At 39.8% G+C, this 27760-nt stretch overlaps 1 protein-coding gene across 6 annotated transcripts in view; it reads left to right on the top strand.

The window, feature by feature from the left end:
- AKAP7 (A-kinase anchoring protein 7) overlaps nt 1-27760 on the top strand; it is a 147609-nt gene that overhangs the window by 108800 nt on the left and 11049 nt on the right. For 2 of the 6 annotated variants that reach the window (XM_030556300.1, XM_030556299.1), the window contains exon 8: nt 10241-10333. The exons of 2 other annotated variants lie outside the window; for them this stretch is intronic. In XM_030556300.1, the coding sequence (XP_030412160.1) occupies nt 10241-10333 (93 nt within the window). Of the gene's footprint in view, nt 1-4844; nt 5098-10070; nt 10334-15799; nt 16282-27760 lie in introns of those variants that run through there. 2 more of the 6 variants (XM_030556309.1, XM_030556305.1) reach the window with 2 other exon arrangements.

Raw genomic sequence — 27760 nt, forward strand, 5'->3', positions numbered from 1 at the left:
GCAGGGCAGGGTGCTGGACTCCCCTCCATCTCTGTTGTCTCAGGGATGTTTTTAGGAAAAGTCATGGACAGATCATGGCTTCCATGAATTTTTTGTTAATTGCCCATGACCTGTCCATGACTTTTACTGCAAATATCCATGACAAAATCGTAGCCTTACTCATACCTCCAGTTACCAGAACACAATTAAACCCCTTACAGCTGCAGGGTCAGGGTTGGTTCTGACTTCCACTTTTGGATCCAGGAAGATGGAATTGATTGGGTTCGGTTCTGTCTGTCACGGCATCAAAGAAGAAGAGGCATAGAGACAACATAGCCACTGTTAGCGGTGCAGTTCCTGTGCAGAATTGTCAGATCCATCTGATTCTGACAGGACTGCGATGGTTCCAAAATGGAGATCCAGTCCACCCCTGGCTTCAACAGCAAAGGGCGATGGACATACTCAGATCTGACCTCCCCAACTCCATTTCACCAGATCTGTCGCTGATTTCTGGGCCAGTTATAGCCGCATCTTCAGTTCTGGAGAGTTCTCTCACAGGAACAGTTCAGGCTCGCCTTACGGCTCTGCTTGATTCGTCAGTTCCGAGTGGGGGAAAGTTTCCAAAAGGAGGTATGTGTCTCTGGTACCAAAATCTTCTTCCTCATTCACTGTTAGGAAGAAGAGGCCAAAGGATGTTGCTGGGCTGAATGCTCTATTCTTCCTCCTGGGACCCGTACATGGTCCCAAGACCTGGATCTCTGTACTTCCATTCAGATCTGCTACTGTCCCTGGAATACTCTATCTCTGCTCCAGACCTGTACCCTTACCAGGAAGAAGAGAGAATAAGAATGCTCAGTTTGTATCACCCTATGGTCCTCCTCCTGCAGGCATATTCCCAAACCTTGGGGAGACTGGCAATCCTGGGGTATGTGGTCTTACTGGAGACCACCCTGCAAATTTTTCAATTTACCTCTCCATCCACTTGGAGGGTATGTGTCATCTGTTAAAGATCTGACTGTTCAGAGATCATTGGATCCAGCTCCTCTGGATCTGAATCTCCACTTTAAATCTTCCTGCAGTGCCTGTAGAAGAGACATCTCACTGAGTGTTTGATATCTTTGGTGCTACTGAAAGTAGAAGAATATTCCTACCAATTTTGGATGGCTTGCTGCAACTTGCTAAATCTGCGTGGCCCATGCCTGCTTCTTGTCAGCCTGTTTCTAAAACAGCTGACAAGTAGTATCAGATAGTATCTGAGAGGTTCTCCTACTCCCATAACCACCCTGCCACTAATTTGCTTGCTGGTGGTCAGTAACAGAGCTAGATCAGGTCTACTGCAGTCCAACCCAGTGGATAAAGAAGGGAAAAGGATTGATTCATTGGGGAGAATGGTGTTCCTAGTCATTGTTCCTTGGTATTATGGTGGCGATATTATTATCAGGCAGTCATGGCCCATTACCAGTTCCATTATGGGAAAAGATGACATTTTTACAGGACTTGCGGGATGATGACTGGCAAATGTGATCTTAATGGAGGGACAGAGCATGGCCAAACATTCACTCAGGGCCTCTTCTGACCCTCTGGTGTGACCATCAAGGGACATGCATGGCTCTGTTCCTCCTCTGCGATTATGGACACTAGATTTAAACTGGAGGATATTTCTTTTGAAGGGGAAGGTCTTCTCAGTGAAAAGACAGATGAATTACTGGGAAAACTAAAAGAACAAACAAGAGATGCCTCACTCTCTGGATAGGATTCCATCTACTAGGAGGCGGCCCTCCATGCCCTACTTTCTGATGCCAGATGCATTCCCTCCCCGAGCCATCATCATAATATTTTCCATCAATCAAGAACGTCAGCAGTTCCAGCAGCCTGCACCTCCTAAAGTCACTACAAAAGAGGCATTTCAAATCTAGGCCAAAATCTAGACAAGTTTCTGCCTCATCAGTGTCTTCATCTCAGAAGAACAAGTCTCAGTTTTGACTAGAAGATTGGAAGTCAAGATCTAGCCAATCAGGACCAATCTACCCTTTCTTTGGGAACAGGCTAGCCCACCACATCAACAAATGGAGGCAAATTACATCAGACCAGTGGGTTCTAGAGATTGTGGAAAACATCTATGGCATGCAATTCAACACATTCCCTTCCCCCACCTGCTCCTCCCCTCTTCAGGGACCTCTCTCATGAGACTATTCTTCTTGCAGAAGTGGAAAAGTTGCTTCTGTTAGGAGCAGTCATGGAGATTCCCAAATTGCTGAGAGGACACAGCTTATATTCCCAATACTTTCTGGTGCAGAAAAAGGATTAGGGGAGCAGTTTATCTGATATCAGACTTATGGAACTCGAACAAGTACATTCAAAGGCTTCCGTTTTGAATGTTGACATTGGTCTCCATACTCCCTTTGCTGTTGGTCATGGATTGTTTTGCATCTCTTGTTCTAAAGGATGCCTATTTTCATATTTCAATTCATCATATTCATTGCAAGTACCTTCGATTTGTGGACATTTCCAGTGCAAGGTGCTTCTATTTGGTCTCTCCCTGGTGCCCAGAATTTTTACAGAGTGCCTCTCCATGATAGTGGCTCACCTTAGGGATAAAACAAAAATATCCTGATTTCTATTTGGAAAACTGGCTACTGAAGGCTGCTGTGTGCAAGGACCTGTTAAGAAATACTGCCTATGTAATCAATCTCTCTTTAGAGCTTGAGCTTCTTCTTACCCACTAAAAGTCAATTATCTGTCCTACTCAGAGGATCCCTTGTACAGGCTTCATACTGGACTCTGTGGAATGGAAAGCTTTTCTCCCAGAGGACAGGCTTTTCAAAATAAGACAGTATATGTTAAATATCTGGCAGCATCCCACTCAGAGGATGGAATCTCTTTTGGGTCTCATGGGACTTATGGCAGCCACTATTTTTGTGACTCTGCACATTTGAGAAACAGACTTAAGCTGCATTTGCATATGTCTCAGGTCAACAGACCAAGTTGGCCAGCTTTCAGAGGCATGTTGATCACTGTGCCTCAGAACATTATAGTCTGTCTAGAATGGTTGTCAGTCACAGCAAATGCCTTCAAGGGTTCAATCCTCCAGGTCCTATCTGGAGAATAGGGTCCAAACCCAACAGATTCCCTTGGGAACATTCATGCATCTGAGAGCTCCAGGTCCATCCCTGACAGTAATGTCAAATGCATCCAGTAGCAGCTTGGGGGTGGGGGAGGGTGGATACATCTAAATAATTTGTCAGTTCAAGGGCACTAGTCATATTAGGAGAGCACCCTGCACATAAACGTATTGGTGTTAAGAGCTGTTCTTCTAGCTCTAAGGTTGTTCCTCATCTGCAGGGAAGGGTTGTGCAAGTGGTGACGGACGATACATCAGTGATATATTACATCAATAGGCAGGGGTGTGCTCACTCTGCTCTCCGGTGTGCAGAAACTGTAAGTCTATAGCGCTGGTGTATCCTTCATGACATTTATCCTAGGGCCATGAATCTGGCAGAGGAAAGCAATGTAGTTGTAGATTGGCTCAGCAGAGACAGCTCTCAGATGCATGAATATTCCCAAGAGAATCTGTTGCGTTTGGACCCTATTCTCCAGATAGGATTGAACAGATGTGGACCTGTTTGCAATGAAGTCCAACAAAAAGCGTTGCCTATTCTGTTCCAGAGCGGGCAGGGACAGTCAATCTCTGTCAGATACCTTCCTTCTCCACTGGGGGACAGAGTTAATATATGCTTTTCCTCTGATCCAGAAGGTAGTAGAAAAATATGTCAGAACACGGCAAGGATGATTCTCTTTGCTCTGGCTTTGCCACAACAGTGGTTTACCAATTTCCTTCAGCTGTCCAGCAGAGTCTTTATGCATCTTCCACTGTCTCCAGATCTCCTGTCTCAACAGGAGGGAAAGATCTTTCATGCAGACCCACTGTCTTGTCACTTGACAGCATGGACAATCGGTCTTTGACTCTGTTGGTACTTGAGCAGTCATACTCTTCATATGTAGTGGTACTAATTAATTCTAGAAAATAGGATACTAGGTGCTGTTATCATTTAAAGTGGACCAGATTCCAGACTTTGAGGAAGAGAAAATCTGATTGCCCTGTATCTGCTTGTATTCCTTGCATTCTGGAATACTTCATGTACAGGGTTATTCATCATTAAAAGTTCACTTGACAGTCATCTCCATGTATCATACTCCAGTTGATGATGGATCACTGCTTATTGTTTGGTTAAGGATTTATGAAAGGTTTATCAAATGTGTGTCCCTCTGTCAGAAATCCTGTCCCTTCCTGAAATCTGTTTGGTATTGGCCATGTTGGTAGAATCACCTTTTTGAATCTTTGGCTGAGTGTACTATCATTTCTCTCTCAAAACAGCTTTCATTGTTGCCATCACGTCAGCTAGGAGAGTGAGTAAATTGAATGCCTTATGGCTCATCCACCTTTCACTTCTTTTCATAAGAACAAGGTAGTCCTCAGACCTGATACCAGATTTTTACCTAAAGTGGTGTCTGATTTCCATGTAAATCAGAACATTAATTTGACAAGTTAGGAAAACCTGGGGAAATCCTAAAACTTCAATGGGGAGAATCAGTACTACATAGTTTACATGTTAGAATGACCCTCTCTCCTATTACTTGGAAAGCATTAAAAGTTTTTGTACATCACTTAGATTGTTTGTATTTTATGTCAAGAACCAAATGGAGTATATGGTCTCTTCAAAGATTATTTCTCGGCAGATTAAACAACATATTGCTGAATGTTATATAGTGGCAAAAGTTTCCATATATTGCTGTGATTCAATCACATTTCACTGGAGCTGCTTCCTTCACCTGAGGCAGGTACCAGTGGATTAAAGTTGCAAGACTAATCTGGACTTTGGTGCTTCCCACCTGCCTTCCCCTCTCTGTCAGAGTCTTTAGGGTGGAAGGACCTGAGGTGGTGAAGGAGCTCTGCCCCTTTATAGTCTTGTCTTCAGTGCGTCCTGAGGCTAGGGGTGGGGAGGCACAGAGTGTTCCAGTTGATGCTATTAGAAGAGTTTTTACTGTAAAACACCACAGGGTGGCACAGTACCCATAAACGTGAATACGCAGAGCCACCTTGAAGAAGTCCAGTTGCAGGTAAGTAACCTTCATTTATCATTTCAATATATTAAAAAATAGGGGGGAGGGAAAGTATTTTCTTTGATCTTTTAAAGTTTATTTAATAGCATCACAATGACTGAGTTTTTAAAAAAATGAAGATAAATGAGCAAGATTCCAACACATTCTTCAGTTTATTTTTAAAATATTTGTAAATCAAACCCCAGAATTTTACTTTGCACTTCTCCAAGTTGTTTACACAAAGAGAGGAAACTCTCCCTAATTAAGTCCTCCCAAAATGGATATTGGATATTGAGATTAATTCTCAATAATCTATTATGAGACTTTACCAGCAATCTCCCACCTCCAATTCCTTGGTAAAATAATTGAGAATTTAGGGGGAAAGCAATCTATGACCACACCTTTCTTCAACTGAAAGTGTCCTAGACCCCTCACAAACAGGATTCAGACTGAGACATGGTGCAGAGATGGTCTGGGTGGTGCTGATGAATGACCTCCCTCATGGCTATGGACAAGAGATAAATCGTGATACTTGCGGGCCTATCATGTCTGAGTGGGAGTCTGAATTTTCAATCTTATGTTTGAGTGGGTTGGAAGTTAGCCATTTTGTCCATCAGTACCCATGAACTGAACACTTAATGGCCTTATGTAGAAAACACAAGCAAATATTAATTATTTATTAGTGAGGCTTTGACATTACAATCAAAATATCCAGTCCAACCACCCATTGAAGCCAATGGAGGTTTTTCCATGGACTTCAGTGGGTGGTGGATTGGGCTCAAAGCAAACAAAAGCAGCATATGGCCTTCCCAGGTAATGCAAAATATTGCTGGGGCATTACGGTGTAGTGAATGGAAGACATAGAAAAAGTGGATAAAGGCAAGATTATTTCTCTAGAAGGCAGCTTTATAATATAAATATCTGTGGTGAGGGTTTACTGTACAAATGCAATTTCATGTGGCAAGAATCAGGTTCTCTTTTAAAAAGGGCATGGTTAAAATACTGTATAAATCTGTATTGCTGAATTAAGTGTCAGCAATTGTATTTTTTCCTTACAGTGAACCTTTATATGAATTTTCTTAAAACATTATACAATAAGAAAATCAAACCTTTTAATTTGTACATTTTTGTACTGCATCTTTTCACCACAAGAATTCAGTTTTGTAGTATTTCCAAGAGTGTTCATTTCAATGTGTTTTTGAATAATGGGGGCGGATAGAGTGAAAGAAGTCAAGCATTAATTCTTGCAGGTTTAACCATAGAGTGTATTATTCTACTACTTTAGACCAAGCGTAAGGAACATACAAACAAACAACCACAAAAACGCCACCACAGCCTGTGTATTTCACGGTTGTCAGGTGGATGATTTCCAAAGATTTCCCACATTATTATTATTATTTTTAAATAAAGAAGAGAATTCTTGGCAACATCCTAAATTAGTAGATGTTCCCAACACACCTACCATTTGATACTAACCTTCCTTATGGGCTTGGAGACCTGTTTAGATTGTAGATCCTGGCAGCCGAAATTCTTTTAGTTCCCATAAAAAGCAGATTTCCTACATCTTCCCCACCCTCTTATGTAACTAACACCACTAGTATCCTCAAGAAGAGCTTGAGCCCTTTGGATGAGCTAGAAAGTATTCTGGAACAGCAGAAGCTTCTTTCTACTTAGAAACTGAGTGCTTTTAATTATCTCTTAGCTTTGTTCAGCTCATGAAAAGAGAGATACTCCAAGACTCAAAACTGAGATTTCTGCTTGATGGAGCCTAATACTACTATTTTTGCACTGAACTGGCACTAGCTTTTGCTCTTAGTGTTCTTACACAGAAGGTGACAGATCAGTGTCAACCAGTATCTCCCTCTTCCCCAAATTTTGTCACTCCAATTACAGGAAATGGATCTTGTCATACCTCCACTTGGTTCTCATGAAAAATCCCTATTTTTGGAAATCTCTCCCCAAGATACTTGCTAATATGCCTTAGGGATCATTAGTATTAATCATTCTTTGATAATCACATGTAGGCTGCCATTTTAACCTCATATGGCAAGAATTATTGTAGTTATGCAGTTAATATTATATAAATAGACTAACTGGTAAAAGCCTTGTCTGTTTGCTATGACTTCTATCAGAAATGCCCTTTGCATTTTTTTGATCAAATTTCAAGAAATGTCAACGCAATGTAAACTAAAGTCTCAATCCAGTAAAGCTCTTAAGCATGTACTTAACTTTAGACAAGTGAGTATTCCCATTTTAGTCAATGGGTCTAGTCTCATGCTTAAAATTAAACATACGTTAAATTGCTTTGCTGGATCAGGGCCTAAAACATCAGTGGACATTAACAAATTATCATTGACTGTGGCTGCCCAAAGTTTATTCAAGTGGATATTGAGACTTGATATCTACAAACTGTCAAGAATGTTCAGAAAGAAAAGGGTAAACAGAACTGGGGTTACATAGCTTGTCCTAACAGGACAGTTGGCTGCATGGTATTGCTTTGTTTAACCAGCCTTCTTTCCTGCTTAATATGCAGCTAGCTTCCTGAAGAATTAAGACACTGGGCTCAATTTTGTGTTCAGTTATACACTTACATATATGCATCCCATCAACTGTATCCATGTACCACTGTTTTTCAGTTGGTTGCAGAGCACAACTGAAAAATATATTTCCATTGTCTGTGTTATTTCAAACATTACTGTTTTCTTAGTTAGTTTTCTTGATTAGGAATATTTGTTTTCGCTTGTGCATGAAATATTGCATGTTGTCTTTTTTGGCCCTGTAGAGGATGAATGAGACTGGTACACTTAACATTAGTGTCTCTCTTGCTTTGATGACTGGTTTCACTTTTGCCCTGTAATTGTGTATTAGTATTCATGTTTATTTCACTCATGCTGTAGAATATGGATCATGTGTTTTTCCTTTTCTTCTGATTAGGCTGACAGTATCTGATTAAATAAGACATTTTTAATTCCCAAACTGAGATGAATCTCTATTAACACAACTTAATACCTGCTATGATTATTTTAAAACCTCATGGATCTCTCTGCTTTCTTTTGTTGCTGATATTGGAAGAAAGGAATTCATATAGGAACAGTATCAGGGGGTAGCCGTGTTAGTCTGTATCCACAAAAACAACAAGGAGTCCAGTGGCACCTTAAAGACTAACAGATTTATTTGGGCACACTTGTTCTCCACTTGTGAGGTAACTCCCTTCTCTTCCTGTGTCATTATATAATGCCTGTATCTGTAATTTTCATTCCATGCATCTGAAGAAGTGAGGTTTTTTACCCACAAAAGCTTATGCCCAAATAAATCTGTTAGTCTTTAAGGTGCCACTGGACTCCTTGTTTTTATATAGGAACTATTAATTTATTGGCAGAGTAATAAACATGCAAAATGGTAAAAATAGTTAAACTGAAAAGCTGACTACAATTCCAAGACCAAGAAGTATTACTCAACTCAAAGACAATTCACTTTTCATCTGGAATGGTGCATACCAGACATAATATTTGCTTTACACACATTATACTTGTTCTGCACAAATATGTTAACTCTCTCTACAGGGAATACAAAATATTCATATGAATCCCTAGTTTGGTCTACATGGCTTTGCTGCAGATTTTTCATTTATGTTAGGCATTAGTTTTATGGCATTTATGTGTTTCTTAAAACGGGAAAAAAACTTAATTCCATTATTCCAATAGTAGACTGGTATGGATCCCTAGAAATTCTCAGCACAGATTATTTTTATCACTGATCAAATTGCTGTTATCTAGAAAATACATCTTTCTTGTTACTCTTACAAAATGCCATATGGCAATAGCTGAGTTTTCTTTTAAAACAGATCATTTAAAAACTTCAGTTAATTCTTATGAGTTACTTAACTGGTATGGTAAGAAACAACTATACACTAAATTCATCCCAGGTGTTAATACATTCCTTACTTAGGCATATGTCCCACTGGTTTCATGTTCTCTCTTATATGCAGTAGGAGCTGGATCTCTCTCATTTTACAGGAGTTAAACCTCAGCAGTGTGCAAAATCAGGTCCTACACTGGGAAGAGTTTGCCTGCTGGCATCAGAGTAGAACCTTTTTCTGACTAAAGAAAATGTTACCATTCAGGAAAAGACTGACTGCTGTCAGAGTGGTACTAGAAATTAGATAACCCTCACCCCCCCACCCCTTCCCACCACACTTCAGGGAGCTTTAAGAACTGGTAGCACGGTTATGGGTTTCAGTAATTAAGGTCCTTCTTATTTAATTCCACAATATTTATGAATGCTGGGATATTTCAAATGATGGAACCAAGAGGGCTGTGTTTAAAAGGGTGTTTTCTCATCAGACATAAAATAGACAAACCAAAGAATAATAAATCCCCTACGCAATCTCCACTAACTCTTTTTGCAAATATTTGCATGCATTAAAGTCTAAAATGGACTTACTGTTTTAAAATCTATATACCATGTAATGTATACCATATGCAAAATGTATGTTAAATCTCACTTTTTGGCTATAGCAAAGAACCTGATCCTGATTCCATTGAAGTCAGTGTCAAATTCCCACTGAATTGCGTGCACTGAATAATATTAGATGCTGCCTTTTTCTAGGGACTGACTCTCTGCCCTAAGGTTGAAAACTATGACTTAAAAGGTCTTTTTCCATCTCTAACTCCTATGACCCTCATTTCTATGTCCAAGGGAGAAAACACAAAGCCAGTTAATTTCTAAATTGGTTATTTTTCTACCTTTTCTCAGCATAATATTTGGCGAGCGAAGGCAAAGGAGAGGGTATAGCTATGATTGATTAATTTTCTTTTTTGAAATAGCTACAATACCTATATTTTAAATAGCAACAATTCCTTTTTCACTTCTCTGAAGACACATGCAAGAAAAGTATGACGTGTGCAGCATTTTTGTTTATGATAAGTTGCATCATAGTTATAAGAGCATATGGCAAAAGTAACTTTCTCTCTCCCACCCTTCACTGTCAGTCCTAAAGCAATTACATGAGGCACCAGGATAAAGAGGTGGAGCCTTTTGGTTCACCATAGCTTCCAGCTCCCTTCCCTTTTCTCTCGCTCTTTTCCCCTCCCCTTCTCTCTGTGAGCAGAATAAACAGTTTCTTCACAGACTGTAGACTGACCTACAGTCTGTGTTTCGGGTGCACACACAGAGGACGAAGAAGAAAATAAAGCAGTAGGTGCCATGGGCCAGCTCTGTTGCTTTCCTTTCTCAAGAAATGAGGAAAAAATCAGTAAGTGTGACTGTTTTATGCAATACGATATGCTTGTGACTGTGTGCTGCTATTTTAGATTGAGTGTACAGCTAGGGAAAGCAGACAGAATTATCTCTTGATTTTTTTAATTAAAGGAACCACTTGCAGAGTCTGGGTAGGGGTAGGTGGAGGCTAGTCGATAAATATGTATTTACACTAAGTTGATTTTTTTATTTGGGTAACAAATAAAAACCAGAAAAACCCCTTGTGTCTGATTTTCTCTCTCATCATTCTGGCAAGCTCATTTCTATTAGCAGATCCACTCAGGGTAAATATCATAAACAGTGCTTTATAACAACAGTTTAAAAACTTATCAGATGTACAGTAAGAGACGGGGAGCATGTTGATATTGAAAGCTAACACATTTAAGGTAACACTCATTAGCAATATGTACCAGGAAAGATTTTGTTGTTAGAGTGGTTGAAAGAGGACACAGGAATCATCAGTTCTTTTGTCCTTTATGATGTCATTCAGATATGGAATTTTAAGATGACCAAGTGATGGAATAGTTTCACTGCATCTCAGCAAGCAGAATCATCCTCAGTGTGTTTAGAATGACAGTCAGGCATATTTCTATTTCTGTTTGTAGCCTGGTAAATATAAGTTGAATCAGAAATAAGTGTATTTGATTTTCTCATCCTCCTGTGCATTGAATCAAATTAGCTAACTTGTCTGGAATGCTGGGGTTTTAAAATTTGTGATGAATATGATGCTTTCCTTAAGCTTGGTTACACAATGAAATATTTACTTTTGACTTGCTACTCAGTGAAACATTCCCACCCCTTCTGTCAGAAAATCCAAATTTCTGTCACTTTGTGTCTGAATTCATTTTTAGCTAGGCCCATGTAATTCATGAACTCTGGGCCAGGGAATCCTATTTTCTGCATCTGGTTTATATTTCCTGCTCCTTGTTCCTCAGGAAGCTGTCCAGGCATGGATAAAAACTAAAACCTCCATCAGTTAGAAAACAAAACTCTACACCAATAATGCAATAGACTCGGATGTCATTCAAACTGACTACTCAAGAATGCAAGGTGTCTGCTTTGAAATATTTTGTATTTTATATAGGAGGGAAAGGATGATATTATACATTCCATGTAAAAAACCAGCAAGGCAGACTTTAAATCTGTTTCAAAACTTTTTCTGTATCCTCTACACTATTCCTTCATCTGAAAAAGCTGTAAGCTAACAGGTTCCAACTCCAGTAATTAGCTCATCTCTAACTTACAAAATAGGCAGAGCCAGGCAACAACTAGAAGTTCTTAACTAAGACAGAAAAAAGCAATGGATTCTTCCAAGGTGCCTCCCATCCGCACCTGCATGCTTCTCTACCTCACTCTCTTCCCATCCCTCTTCTGACTTTCTCCTCCAGGCACCATGCTTATTATATAGTGCTGTGAATAATGATGGAAATAGCATTTAGCAATATACAGCCTCAAACAGCTTGCAGTCTAACAGACAAATACAAGGTGACAGTTCAGGAGAGTCGATTGGCAAAGGACAGTGTAGGATGGCTTGAAGAGAAGAGAGGGCGCACTTGGCATGTGGTACTGAGAGGAACAAAGTAGCAGAGAGCAGCACAGAAATGAGGGCTTGTTGAAATGGCGATTTAGCGCATGGCACCCTGCTATCTTGCCATACAGACAAGCCCTGGGAGTGGGAGGAGGAGACATGGGGAGCAATTAGATAGGAGGAGGAGATGAGTAAGGAATGAGAGGATAGTTTTCGAGGAGATTGAGAAGCAGCAACATAGATAGAGTCAGAGTTTTGCAGATCTTTGAAGGTCAAGGTGAGGGACTCAAAAACATTTTAGAAAGAGAGGGGAAGTCAGTAAAAGCATTTGAAGGTAGAAGATTTGGTTGGAGCTGAAGGAGAGAACTCCCATCTATAAGCTTTTACCTTAGGCCACCATCTCTCTGTCAAAGAGAGAAAGAAAAAGAAAGGACCTTCCTATGCTTCCTGCTATCTGCTGGCACTGATTCACGTGTCCCATTACTTCACTGAGTCTGCTCTACTGCATGCAGTTCTTCCTCCCACTGATTGACCAGAAGTGCTGTATATGGTAGTGCATTCAGTATAGCTATATCACAATCAAACAGGATATTTAAAGCTCAGCAGGGAAATGACATAAGGAAAATGGCTTTCAAATCCATTTTCATGCTTCTGGCATTCCATCATGGTGGTGGCCTCTTCAAAGAATTGTGTAGGGGAAATTAAACAGGGCTTTGCATTCCCAGTAAACTACCTTGCACAGCAAACAATACTGAGGTGGAAGTCATACTCATGTAATGGTTCTATATAGAAACACAGGGCACTTTAGAGACAAGGATTTATGGTAAATACTGAATTACAACTCCACACCAAATTGCGAATAAAAAAACCCAAAACAATTACCACTTGGTTATAAGATTCCTTCAATTGTAGTTCCTTAACTTGAATATGGTGAATAAATGTGCCTCACTAATAGGAGCGTAGGTAGCTCACTGAAATATTTTTTACTCTAGAGATTTTGATTTAAATCTAATTTAGGCCAGTTCTGAATGACTTTGGCATTAACCAAGGGCTTAATCCACAAGATAAAGCCACTGAAAAAATTAGCACTCCTGGAAATCAGTGCTCAGGAGATTCCATGGACTGAAACAGCTCTGGATGTTGGCTGATCAAAGACAAGACACATTATTAAGGATTTGTGGGGAAGTTTGCATACCACCTGCTTAATTGTTCCATCCAGCTGCAGCTCTCGCCTGCATGAGGGCTAATGTTTCTCTTTGCAAACCCTCAGCAAAAAAAATGTAAACCCAGGTTTGTTACACATTGGGCCAAATATTATACTCAGTTACATCCCATCACAGTGGAGTGAGTGCTGTAGCACTGCTATAACAAAGCTTAATTTGCCTCACTGTGGGGGTTCTGAGTGAATGAATTTCCTTGCCATACTTAAGGGCAAATCTTCTCTCCAGAACCTACCTTGTACAACTGAGCTCAGTGCTTAGGAACTCTGCTGAGAGAAGCAAGGGAAAAAATTGTCTGCTTCTCCACTCTTTGCCACAGGCCATAGAACAGAGCTATTGTAGTCTAAGGCTGCAGTGAACTCCATGGCTGGAGTAACTAAGCTCTGCAGGGGAAGTACCAGAAAAGGCTATGTAGTGGCAGATCATTCTGGCCCATGCCCCTCCTCCAGCCTCATGCAGGGAGCCCCTGTGAAGCTGGGATCTGTGCAGAGGTACACAAACTCTATGTGGCCTCCCAAAATCCTGCCCTTGTTTGTGTAGCATACCCACTCTGATTCTATTACCAGAGAGCCTTCTCCACGCACAGAGCAGGAAGCAGTGTTTCTCCCTTACAAGATATATGTGTAAGACCATATGGTACTTGTTCTAGGCTTGCATTGGAGTTGCCTAGAGCTCTGCTGAGGTTGAAAGAAAAGTTGTTTTGATGAGTGAGAATAATCATTTTACAGATTAAATAAATTGAGAGTTATTATGAATTTTTTTCCTAAATGTAATGGGATGGAAAGTGCTGGAAAATTTAAAAAGAAAAAACAGTGAGTCAAATTCTTGATTGCATCTGTTTACAGCCCACTGAAGTCAGTGGGGTTGCAACAGGTGCAAAATTTGGCCTAGTAAGTTTAAAGAGAGACCTATGAAAGTGGTAGTATATATATATCCCAAAAGAGCCTACACAAAGCACCTTACTACAGATGCAGCCTTTAACCTGTGTATTCTGAACAGAAATTATACTTTAGTTTTATAAAGCAGTACAATAGCCAAGCTATTGGACACTGTTTATTTTCTCAATTTGATAAAGAAGGCTTTCACAATGAGGCTTTTCTTAGCACTAATAAGGTTGCTTTCATAATACACCCCCCCCATCTCAAATTAAGAGGTTCCCTATGATATTTTTTTCATAGGAGCTAGACATTGTCTACGTTTGCTCATGTCAGAATTGAACATGCTGTCCTATTTCCTTGTCCCATTATCTGTTTGGGCATTAGAATCAATCACTGTGGACACTTGGGGCCAAAAGAATCATTGGGGTAACCAGCACAACTCACTGTATCTAATGGACTTCTGTCCATTTATGCTAGGTATGAATTTGGCCTAGAGTGTGTATGTGTGTGCACTATATTTTTATGTAAAAGCAGCAAGGAATCCTGTGGCACCTTAAAGACTAACAGACGTTTTGGAGCATGAGCTTTCGTGGGTGAATACCCACTTCGTCAGATGCATCTGACGAAGTGGGTATTCACCCACGAAAGCTCATGCTCCAAAATGTCTGTTAGTCTATAAGGTGCCACAGGATTCTTTGCTGCTTTTACAGATCCAGACTAAGATGGCTACCCCTCTGATACTTGACATTTTTATGTATTTATTTATATTTTAGCCAAAGTATCTCAGTGCTAGAGCTGCTTACACTTATCTAAACACTTATCTCAGAGGCTTATTGTCTGGACTGAGGGAGCCAATAGCCCTCTTATCACTCCCCTGAATTCCACATTAATTTGGCAAAGATGTAATTGTATGAAATGTGCTGCATTTATAAAGATCCATCTCCTTTTTTACAGTTTATTCTGCCCCATAGGTATCTGTTGGCCCTACTGCCACCCAACTCCAACTGTAAAACCAAGGGTATGGGTATCTGTTGGGAAAGCATAGAATTGTGGAAGAGGACTGTAAATAGTGAATATATAAAAAGAATTACTGGGTCACACAGCTGCTGGTTTGAAACACAACAGGTCAAGTCAAAGTAGAGTATGAAAAGTGCTTGAATGCTGAAAAAGGTGTAATTTAAGAGAGTGGCAGTGAACAGCAATTTTGATTTAACTGAATAAAACAGTTAATATGTTGCTCACTTGCGTTTTAAAGAACAACTATTACTTATGGGGAAGTTAGTGCTCATTGAATTTGATAAATGCAAATACTTGTGAAAGTAAGAGAATGAACATAGTGCCTGGGGGCAGGTATAATGTGAACAAGAGCCATACAAGCTTTCACATACAGTCATTTCAATTAATCTCAATCCTGACCAATTACACATCTGCTCTTTCAGGCCTGGGCAAAAATTGCCCAATTGTAACAAACTATGCGCTGATTTTGGGAAGTCAGTACATATCTATTGGAGATGAGACTCAATCATTTGGGCCTTGAATCAATTTCAAATCCAGGATCAAAATCCCCAAAGTTGCATGTAAAACCAGTGTAAATTAAGATGTTGAAATCACAATACACCCATCCCCTGACACATTCGGCAGCTTCTTACTTCTCTGGCCTCCTCCCACACTCAAGGATGATGTGAGGCTGAATTCATAGATGCTTGTAAAGAGCTCTGGGATCAGTAGAAGGAAAGAAATAATAGACATTGAAATTATTTCATCAAGGCCAAAACAAAAATCCTATTCCATGAATTTTCAGCAGCAGATCCAAGGTCCTTGTTTTTACTCCACAGCTCTACTTTGGCCTACATCTAATTTCCCAAATTTGCTCCTACATCCATTCTCAGGACTGACCGTGGGCTGTCAAAAGTGACCCAGAGGTAATGGACCTGGATGAAAGCAAAGACCGTTGTTGTTGTTGACAATGAAAGATTTGTGGGAAGAGTTGAGATTCAAGAGAGAAGATGAGCTCTGTTGGAGCCATGTTAAGCTTGAGTTAATAGTGAGTCAGCAAGAAGGAGAAGTTGAAGAGACAGGGTGGGATGGGCTGCATGGAGACAAATCTGTAGTGGATGCCTAGCTTGGAGTTGTATGTGCAGTGAAGGTATTTGAAGCCATTAAAACAGATGAACTCTCACAGAGAAGAGGTGAACAGAAAGTGTCTCAGGATAGTCCCTGAGACAGACAGTTGCCAACTCTCACAAATTTGTTTTGAGCATTGCAATATTTTATTTGGAATCTGAAGCCCAACTTCTGGACAGAGGTGATTACATCAGACTCTCAGCTTTCTTTTTTTTATTTTCTAGCACTCATGATTGTGGAGAAAAGCTGAAAAATATGAACCAAGTGCTGACTTAAAAAAGAATCCAACATATATTATGTGTTTAGGGATGGCAATGCTGCAGTGGGAATAGAGGAAGAATAGGAATAACTGTCAAAGAGAGATACTGAAGGAATGGCCAAAGAGACAGAACCATCGCTAGGAGAGGGTAGAGCCCAAGTTGGATAAGATGCAGAAGTGTGTGATTTACAATGCTGAAAACAAATGAAAGATCTTTCTGCAAAGATGAAGCAGAAGCCCTGAGATTTGGCTAGGGTAAAATTGCTGGTGACTGATTTTTATTTTTTTTTAGATGAAGAGGGCAGAAGTCAGAATTATCCATACAGCTTGGACAGTGTGTAACATTGAAATGTTGTTTGTTCCTTTAACTAGATTTTGTATTTGTAACAAAATGGTTTTGTGAATAAAGATTTTGAATCAAGTTATTGGTTTTGATTCAGACAGTTCTGTAACACTTAAAAATTGGGCTACATGATGCTATTGCATGAATATTGGTTTTAAAGGTAAATAGGGTAGCAATGCAAAATAAGATCAGTTATACAACAGTTTACGTTATGTTCCAGCAGATTAATAGGATTGCAAATATTAGGCACCTCTCCACATCACTGGCAGGATGTTTTAGCTGTATAACTACAACCTATGGAACTACTGGGTGAGTTGAGACATATTTGATTGTCTTACTGTCAGGTTATTTTACTGATGGCAAAAACAGCAGTGTTTATATTATATATTTATTTAAGGGCACTCCTGACTATTTATTCCAAAATGGACAAAGGAAAATTGGAAGTTCGTTGGACTTTTGGAAAATTGGACTTTTGGAAAATTGGAAGTAGATTTTTGTTTGACCTAGGGTGACCAGATGTCCCAATTTTAGAGAGAAACAGTCCTGATTTTGGGGTCTTTTTCTTATATAGGCTCCTATTACCCATGACCCCTGTCCCGATTTTTCACACTTGCTGTCTGGTCACCCTAGTTTGACCCTCTTGTGACTGATTTAAAAGAGCAGCTATAGATTAGCGAAAATTATAGATTCACTAGCAAGTCAAAACTATATATAACCATTTGCTTTGGTGGTTGGGGTTTGCATTATACATCTAACAGAACCTCCACTCTGGATTCACAATTATAGCTATCCTTGTGAGAATGCTCTTTACAACAATCTAACAACAATTTGCATTGCTGTATAGCACCTTCCCCAGGGAAATCACAGAGTTTAATGATTATTCAATCTCAAACATTAGTAAAGGTGCCGAGCAGCCTCAACACCTGATGAGCCACATCCACACATGATTTACAGTGACTTCCACCAGCTAAAACCCTGCAGAGGGCTTCTAAGGGGGAATGGGAAAGTTTATGATGGCAAGTGGCCGCAGCCTTCTATGCGTTGGGGAGGGGTGGCAGTATCTCATGAGGACTGGACAACACTGGCTTGGATGGCTGAGTCAATGCATCCCCTCAGCAGCCTCTATTCATGTGGAGTACGGGTTGTAAAGCTGTCCTCCCCTGTGGGAACATTAAGTGAGGGCAGCAATAGAAACACTCTGTGTCCTCCATTGGGGAAAATCCCCTTGCAATGAAAAAGTTCTTACCAGAGCCGAAAGAGGTAATTTCTACTTTTCTGCAGCAGCTCCAGTGAATCTGGTCCGCTGATTCCTACGGGAGCTAAATGCACTCAGCACATCAGAGAGTCACAATCTCTGTTCTAGGTATAATATACTTAGTGGATTGAAATAGCTATTAATTATTCCTGTTACCACTCTATTTATTCTATAGACAAATGATCAATAGAATTATTCTTATTGCTGCCCCATAAAATGAAGTGATAGAGTTTTCATTGTCGGCATTCCAAGATACCAAAACATTTATCATGCTTACATATCATGAGCATTATCCTAGTATCTGTAAGTCTGCACATCTTTTTCTGCAGTAAAAGTAAAACAATTAGTGTGCATTTATGCCTTCCTTCTGCTGGGAAAGCCACTAAGTAGCCCGATTATAGGTTTCTATACTAAAATAAGTATAAATCCGTGTAACAGTTTGACAGAGCAGATTTTTCAGCATTCTAGTCATGGTGTTAAAGCTGCAGTGGATAACTTAATGATGTCCTTTTTCATCCAACAAAGGGAGAGAGCAGATTAAAATTGGTTCGATTTATAACTGAAGGCTATTTGATGGTGTCATAACATTTTTCCCAGATCTGGACCTTAGCGTCCAAAATATGGGTGTTAGCATGAAAACCTCCAAGCTTAGTTACCAGCTTGGACCTGGTAAAGCTGCCACCAGCCAGGAATCTATACAGTGCCTGGCGCACTGTTGTCTCCCCAAAACTTTCCCTGGGGGACCCCCAGACTCAGATTCCTTGAGTCTCACAACAAAGGGGAATAAACCATTTCCCTTCTCCCCTCTGGGTGTTCCCTCCCTGGGTTCCTGGAGAGATATACAGAAGCAAGCTCCGTGAATCTAAACAGAGGGACTCCACCCTCCCTGTTTCCAGTCCTGGAAACACAAGTACTTCCCCCCTCACCCAGAGGGTATGCAAAGTCAGGTTAGTAAATCTAACACAAAGAGATTTTCCCCCTGACTTCTTCCTCCCACCAATTCCCTGGTGAGCTGCAGACTCAATTCCCTGGAGTCCCCACTAAAGAAAAAACTCCAACAAGTCTTAAAAAGCAGGCTTTATAAAAAAAAGAAAGAAAAGGACATAAAAATGGTCTCTCTGTATTAAGGTGACAAATACAGGGTCATTTGCTTAAAAGAAAAAAATGAATAAACAGCCTTATCCAAAAAGAATACAATTTAACACATTCCAGCAACTATACACATGTAAATACAAAAGAAAACAATATAAACCTTATTGTCTTACTATCTTTGTACTTACAACTTGGAAACAGAAGATTAGAAAGCTGGAGATAGAAAAATCACTCTCATAGCCGAGAGGGTACAGACACAAGACAAAGAACAAAGAACTCACATCCAAAACTTCTCTCCACCCAGATTTGAAAAAGTCTTGTTTCCTGATTGGTCCTCTGGTCAGGTGTTTCAGGTTACTCCTTTCCAGGTGAAAGAGACATTAACCCTTAGCTATCTGTTTATGACAGATGGCCTATGAGAAGTGATTTGTTCCCAGTTGACTAATCTCCACAGAAGTCACCACTGTTGGCATTGATGGGCACATTTGTCAGGTTTATCATTGAGGCCAGTGACTGAATAGGCAGATAGGTACTGTACTATTTGTTTAACCCTGTAGTTTCACCTGGTCAGAGAGGAGGCACGCTAGGGGATGGTGGTCAAATACTGCCAGTGTTGGTATAATATTGGCAAATGGAAACAATAAAAACTGTATCCAAGGAGAAATAAGACGATCTTTATAGAGATGAAGCTAGTATTTTAATACAATAAAAAAAAGTTAAACTTTACATAAGTTTGTGCCAGAATGGTGTACTGAATTCTCTCTCTCTCTCTCTCATTATTCTGCTTTGTATTCTCTATTTGAAACACTACCGGGTTACTTTTTAGCCTACTGTTACAAGGCCAGTCAATCCATTTTGTACAATTGATGCATTAGAAACTAGACTACATGCAGGGATTTCCAAGAGTTTTATTAGCTGAGGGTTTTGTTCATTGATTTTACTAGGTATTTCACTCAAAGAGCCATTTCAGTGAAAGGGCAAATTCAGAAAGAAAAATAGCTCATTGTATAGATTTCTTCTTTGCTTCTCTTTGTTGGGTCTGCCTCTGTTCCTACTGAAGTCAGTGACAAAACTCTTCTTGGCTTCAATAAGAACAGGATGTGTGCTTTGTTAAGTTATTTGTACATCAGTTATAAATTGTCCATCACAGATTGTTTCCTTATTCTAGATTACAGTAGATCCAAAATGGCACTGGAGATTGCAGCCACAAGTAATACATGGGGTCCTTGGGATAGTCAAGGAAGACGAAAAACTTGCGCAACTGCCTAATGATTGTTTCAGAATTACATGGCTGCTTCCAAGAGCCATATACTACCTCAGAATAGGAGGAAACCCTGTAATAACATAGTTCAAGCAGCTCTGGGTGTTTCTGTAGGCCAGCAGTTACCGAGGTATAGTAGAGCTGAAGAGAGCACTTAAGTTGTGATTGATGATATTCAGAAAATAAAAATGTTTAAAAAAGCATTTTAGCACAAATCACTGTATGGTGAATAATGCCTGACACAGGGCCAAGTCTTTCAGTCCTTCATTCTTGCGCTGGCAAAACTCCCAAAGTAGGTTAACTCTACTTCCAATTAGTTAGGTTTTGTAAACCTAAAAAATAAACAAATATACAATAAAATACTTGAATTAAAAACTAAAATTGCTTTTTAGACAAAATGTAGTGGATAGTAGCTTTTTTCCTTCCTAAAAAGGGGAAAAAACTCCTCGTTAACTATAGATCTCTGTCAATTGGGAACATAATTTAAACATTGATTCCTTGCAGTGTCTATTAACAGTGTCATGATTTCTTTTACCCACACATTTATTTCCATACTGTAAAAATGGTACTTTTCTATTAGTGATACAATCTCAGAAATCTCCAACGTGTTTTATAGGTGTACTGTGAAGTGTAATAACAATGATACTGAATTTCATTTAGTGCTTGAAACATGTAGGAAAAGCAGCTTTCACCAAAGCAAGTTAGCCACATTTTAAAATTCTGACTTGCAAGTAAAACCCACTGTGGTGAGACTCAAACAATGGTGGAATTGTCAGGCCAGACCTTCAGCTGCTGTAAATTGGAATAGGTCTACTGAAGTCAATAGAACTGTGCTGATTTACACTAACAGAGTATCTGGTCAGTCAAGTGGCAAGGCTGCAGGAAGATAGATGAAAATATCAACTACCCTGTTTACTAGCACTACTTCTATAAATAGCAGTGATATTGCTTCAGATGGGAGGCCAATGTTTGTCAGGCTAGTCTGGCATCCTCTTTACAAATAAGATAGGATCTTCCAGGAGGCATGGGGAGAGAAGGTTTGTTTGGAGCCAGACTAGCATTCTGCTACCTACTGCTCTGGCAAGAGTCTTCCAACATAGGTCTTTAAATCAAGAAGAGAGCATATCTGAGCTGAGACAAAGATAGATATTCATACTGTTTTCTTCCAGTAATTGTTGATTTGTTGAGATCCCAGATCCTCTCATACCTCTCAGGTCTGCCCCAATTGCTGGAAGGGGAGGGGAAAGTAAGACATTTACAAAGACTAAACTTGCTTAAATAGAACTAATTTTTGGCAACTCAAAACCAGAGAGTAACTTCAATAACTGTTCTGTATTACTATTTAGAAAGGGGATAGTATTTTATTTAGATTTAAAAAATGGACTGAAACAAATGTACAAGCTAGACACTGTTGCTCATAATCAACATGATTTTATGCTCCCACTAAATATACTGCATATAGACCTGCAACTTTTTCTCTTTAAAGCTACTAATTCATTTATTAACGTGATTCAAATACAACCTTAGTTATGTTAGTATTGTAACAGAAGTAAGACTAGGTGGGGGTGGCTATTATAATCTTAAAGAAATGCTGCTTATTGTACTCCAATACACAGCTAAATAAAGTAAAATTATAATATAACTTTGCTTATTCATTATCCCAAACTATAATCGGATAGTCTTGATTATCTCTGGTTAGAGTCCTGTTATATTGTCAGTGAATGCTCTAGACAGATATCTTCTGGTCCCTATCCATCTGATAATGGAAATCCCTAATCCTAGAATTTTATTTTCACTCTGATATAACAGTAAGACGCCTCTTTCTCAGGCCATTGGGGCACTTCCCATGTTGCTTCCAGCACTGTGCTAGAATACATTTCCATTTTCTTTAGGTTGTGTAAACTTTAATTGTTCTTTAGCTTATGTGAGATTTATATTAATAGCTTCTAGAACAGCTCTTTCCCCTCAGACATGAACCTTCGCCTGATCACATTAAGTAAAATTGTTACTTGCCAAATTCTTTGCCAATAAAAATCCCAGAATATTTTAAGAAATGTTAAGAGAATAAAATATGGATAAGTGAAAGAATGTGGAAAGTAAAAGACCAAAATAGTTATCTGGACGTTGATCACATCTAGAACGTAAGAAACCTAACCTAAAGAAACTTAACCTACTGTACTCTGACAGAGAGAGGAGGGTCTGAAACCACATCTGTGGAGTCATCTGCTAATCCTATGTTTTTCACGTGTTCAGAAGGACATCTGTTGCAGTCTAGTGATGTATGTGGTTACATAACTACCACTAAGAGACAGGAATTCCCAGACTGACCAAAGGTCAGGCTTGCCTCCATTCAACATAGACTGGACCATGTTATTGGGGAATGAAACCAGAGAACACTTGAATTGCCTGGAAGATCTCCAGAGGTATCAAGTTGAGGAGCAGACTACACTTGTAACCCTATAAGTCCCAGAAAATGCCAAAGAAAGTGTGATCCTCAAGAAGGGCTACAGTCCCTCCTTCGTCTAGGAAGGAGGAGACTAAAATTACCACAGGCTAATGTTGTTGTTCCCCCGAACTGTAGGCCCAACTCTTATGCTCCAAAAACAAGCAAGCTAGAGAGTTAAGTTTTTTCTTTTTCATGCACCTTTTTCTGTTTGTAGTTTGGCAAGGATGCCCATCACCTGTATTCATGATTTTTCCTCTAACTCTTTGTAATGAATGAATGAGAGAGAGAGAGAGAACAGCATGTGTATCCAAATACTAAACAAACCCTATTTTAAATCACTCCACACTACCCTCAACTATAAAAGCTTCCATAAAACTACTTTGTCTCAAAAAGGGAGTTTGTGTTGTTAATCACTTTGAATCATCGTAGAGATAAATTAGTCAACAAGATCCACTCGTAGACATCACCTCAAACGGCAACTTTGAAGGAGTCTTAAATACTGCTTTTCAGGGCTGAGAAATAAACTGTGCCTCCTTAGGCTTCTGGGGCTAGTATTATGTATTCTGAAAGTATATTCAGACAGGATTTCCATTGTCATTTGGTACCATGCTCATGGAAGAGACACTTGGGGCCAGATTCTCTGCTGGTACAATTCCACTGAAGCGTAAACAGTTGCATTCAATGTGCTCAATGTAGATATTCTGTAAATATAACAAGGACTCCAAAGAGCTAGTGGATTTCAGGAAGCCCTTGTATAGTGTAAAAATGTAATAAAAACAAGAGAAACCATAATTTCATTGTGATTTGGAACTTCCAGTAGCTGGAACTCAGACTAACAATTAGACTCTCAAATTTCATATTTTTCTGCCGGTCTAGTATTATCTTTAGGCCATTTTCTATCCCCTCTCAGGTCAATTGTAACGCTGCACAAAAATGAGAGGACAGAATATGGATTTTATCTGCAGAGTACAGAAGTTTCCCCAGTTGAAAAAATAAAAGCTGAACTAGAAGCAGTAAGGGGGAAAAAACACAATGGGATAAAACGAACAAAAGTGAGATACAAGTTTACAGTGAGGTAAAACAATAAAAAGGGCCAGTGTTATATTGCTATATATTCAAACCCATTAAGGTAGAGCAGGCAGGAGATATCTCCTCTAGATACAGCACTTACAAAATTCCACCTTGAATACTGTGTTCAGTTGTGGACAATATTACAAAATGATAATATGGAAGAAGTTCAGAGAAGGAAGTTAGATTTCCAAAAGCACCCAAGTTACTTTAGTAGCCTAAGTCCCATTGAAAGATATTGGGTTTTGAAAACATGGCTTAGGCTCTTTTGAAAATTTTACCCAAAAACTACAGAAGTGAGAAGGCAGCTGGAAGGATTGATTAAAAAGGAAAGATTAAAAGGGCTAACTAGATACATATTGTGCTTAAGCAATGGCTAAGAAGAAGTCACATGATAACCATCTAAGTATGCATACATTGAGAATAGAAAATAATTCAGGATGGTATAGCATAGAATAGTATAACTATAAGCTATGAGTAATGGGATGAGAGAAAGGGAATATTTAAGATGAATTTCAGGGAAAACTTCTTGTTAATGAGAGGTATTGGTTTATGGTGTAGTTTCCCAAGGGAAATGGTAGAATTCTCACCCCTTGTGACATTATGGTGCAGATTTTCAAAGGGGCCAAGAGGAGGAGGTAAGCATCCAAGTCTCATTGGGATTTAGATGCCTGACTTCCTTAATCACTTTCACAAATGCCAGCATATATTATTTGATAAGTACTATACAGGACAGAAGTTAAGATACAGTTGTTATCCTGAGGGGCATCTTAACAAGACAAAGGTCAGATAAGGTCACACTGGGAGATTCAGATTTATTAATTTACAAATGATTCACGTCTTTGACTCCCTCCCCCCGTCTTTAAATTTGGTTAGTGTTGGGGTTCTACTGACATGACTAAATTTATAGATCTGGTGAAGGAAGCAGAGTTTCTTTACAACAAGAAATGGAACATTTCAAACTAGACTGAACAAAGTAATAGAAAATATACTATGGGGAATTATTGACCGCAACGAGATTGACTAAATGGCCTAAAAGATATTTAGAATCCAGCTGACATCCCCTACTTGTTATAAACATTTAAAGATAGATTAGTATTTTGGACTTAAGCTAGTTGATAATGTCTCTTTAAATGGTTCTGGAGTGTGTCACAGAATCCCACCAAGGATTTCACTATAAGAAGTCCTCCTTTTGACTAACAATGTAGTTTTCCTCTCAGTCTATAGCAATGACATAACATCCTTGTGTTAGCATTTCCCCCTCCCTTGGCCTCTTCTGCAGAGATGCGTGCTCACCCCTTTATTACTTCCTGGTTTGAGCAAGGGAGAGGAGCTTGATGTTTAGGGTGCTGGCATAGCTAGACCAAACTCATTCTAGACAATAATCCTGACCTGGACCTGCATCCCTGCCATTTCAGAGTCTCCATCCCTCCACAAATACATCTTCTCCTAATGCCCACCCAAGCCCTTAGGGTATTAGCTGTCCCATGTGAAATCCACCTAGCCACTAAATTAGTTTCCTAAGGGTTAACAGACTTAGACATGAGGCAAAGTATTTGTTCTCACTTGTGATTGTACATTTTTGCTAAAATTATGCCATGGTCTGTTACTCTGTTACTTATTCTGTTTCACATCATGGCTTTTTTTTTTTTTAAAGGTGACATTTTCTTCAATTTTCCACTTTAATAGAAAACACAAGCCTTGAACAAATACATATTACATGTCAGACAGATTTTCCATAGTACTGTACAAAAGAGTGGCTGAAGAGAATCAGCAAATGAATAACATCTTTTGTTCTCCAATTATGCTATTACCATAAAATCTAGCTATAGCAATCAATAGGAGTTTCTTCTCCATTTCACCCTTCCCCATCTACTTTTTATACAGCATTCAAGCCAAATTGGTTTGGCCATTTCTTTCAGTACGAGATGAAAGTTGTATTTTTGTAATTCCAGTTCCTATTTAGTGACATCATTATAACAACTTCAAATGATTAATTCTGTGCTTAATTTAAGGTAGTTTTCTTGTTACAATGAAAGTTATTTTTTCCATTGTTACATATTTTCAGACAATATTAAGCTTCTTATCTGATGGACTCAATACCACCTTGTTGTGACCCGATTGGTGTGCTGTATTCACCAGTCTTCTGTTTTATAATTCGATTGTAAGAGTTTTGGGGTGGAGACCATCTTGGTTTGTGTGCGCAAGCACAATAGGGTCCTCATCCTTTGATGTGCTCAGTGCAAAAAAGTAAGTAAAAGTATGGAATTTCAAAGTGATGCCTGTCATTTCATCCCCAAAATTCCCCATTTCAAAATGTCCCGTTACTTCAGTCCTTATACAGGCGCAACTCACATTTAAAACTGAGGAGAACAGATTACAGGATTAGACTTTATTTACCTAATGCAGGAATCTCAAAACGGGTGAGTGAGCTTACTTGCCTTAAAGAGAGAACACCATAGGATCCCCATATCTGTCCTCTATTGAATGTTTTCATTTTTCTCCTCTCTTGGCCAAAGCAGAAGTAAGAGAATTTTTTCCACATGAAAAAAATTTGACAGCAAAGAAAATTTTAGGATCAAATACATTGTCACTTAGATAGAATGGAGGAGAAAACAATCTACTAATGCTTTTAGGGTCTAATCTTGTTCCCACTGAAGTTGATGGTAAAACTCCCACTGGTTTCAATGGGACAGGATTGTGGCACTATTCCCTAGCTCCTGACCTACAAAGTGGCTGAGAAAAATTTACTCAAAAAAATCAGAGACTGAGCAAGAGAGATAAAAACCAAAATAGAACCCTTTTACCTGATGGAAATTAGGTGTCAGATGCTCATTTGGTGCCAATCAGCATAGCTCCACCGATAGGGAGTGGGGGGCACGCTACATCGATTTACATCAGCTGGTAATTTGGCTCTAGATTTCTAAAATGTGGTTTCAAAACAAAGTTCGTTTGGATTTTATCTATATAGTGCTGCAAGTCAACACAGTGCTATAACAAAACTGCCAGGACACTAAAGAGGAAGGGATAGATTTTGGAGATACTGTTGTAAGCAGAGTCAGGATGGGCTCTGTCCTGCCATCTGGTGGTGAATTGTGGGGAGTGTGGAAGGGAATTTCAGGTATTTTCATTGGCACACCCACCCTGCCTGGCGTGGTCTGTGGCAGCCTGGGATGGTTGTTTTGACAGCTCTGAGATCCCCAGTTTCTTTGTTGTTGGGGCGGGAGGAATGGAGTATTGTCACCCTGGTTGTGTGGATGAGGAACTGTGGGACTGCTTTGTGACAGAGATGTCTCACCATCAGGTGGGTGGTGCTTGCTAGACAAGGGATATGGGTGCCAAAACCCAGTGAATGGAGAGAGGTTGGGGACTGGTGTGTGTACCTGATGGTATGGGCCCCTTTTGAGGGCCTGGAACACCAGTTGCACATCCTCCTCTCTCCACTGTTGAAGAGCACAGCTAATTTTGAATCCATTAGGAATCCATCTAGAGGCTGCTGAGCTGAATTCATGTTGGGCCAATGGTGCACCAGCACCTGGACTCCCCTACTACACGCTGAAATCACTAAGAGCTGAAATCACTAAAAGATCTAAGCTTACTGAGCTGAGATCACTGAGTGCTGTGTTAACTAGTGGGGGAGCCTGAAGATCTATTGCTAAGCGGCTGGCAGAGCGGAGCAGTTTGCAGCACGTTGGAGCAATCCACGGAACAGTGAACGGAGTGGAGCAGTTTGCAGGGTTGGCTGGAGGAGTGGCACTGCTGGTGGAGTGGAGCTGGTCGTGGTGAAGGCTGCAGCAGAACTCCATGGAGAGGCGGAGCAGTTGGCCCCTAGCCCACGTAGGGTGCCCCTTAACACCCTGTGTACGCCCCCCCATTTCCACCCAGGCTGGGAGTGGGAGGGGGAAAAACTCTGCAGATAAACTTTTGAACTCTGGGGTGGCACTGACC

This window comes from Gopherus evgoodei, chromosome 3 (assembly GCF_007399415.2).
Source record: "Gopherus evgoodei ecotype Sinaloan lineage chromosome 3, rGopEvg1_v1.p, whole genome shotgun sequence".
Lineage (NCBI taxonomy): Eukaryota > Metazoa > Chordata > Testudines > Testudinidae > Gopherus > Gopherus evgoodei.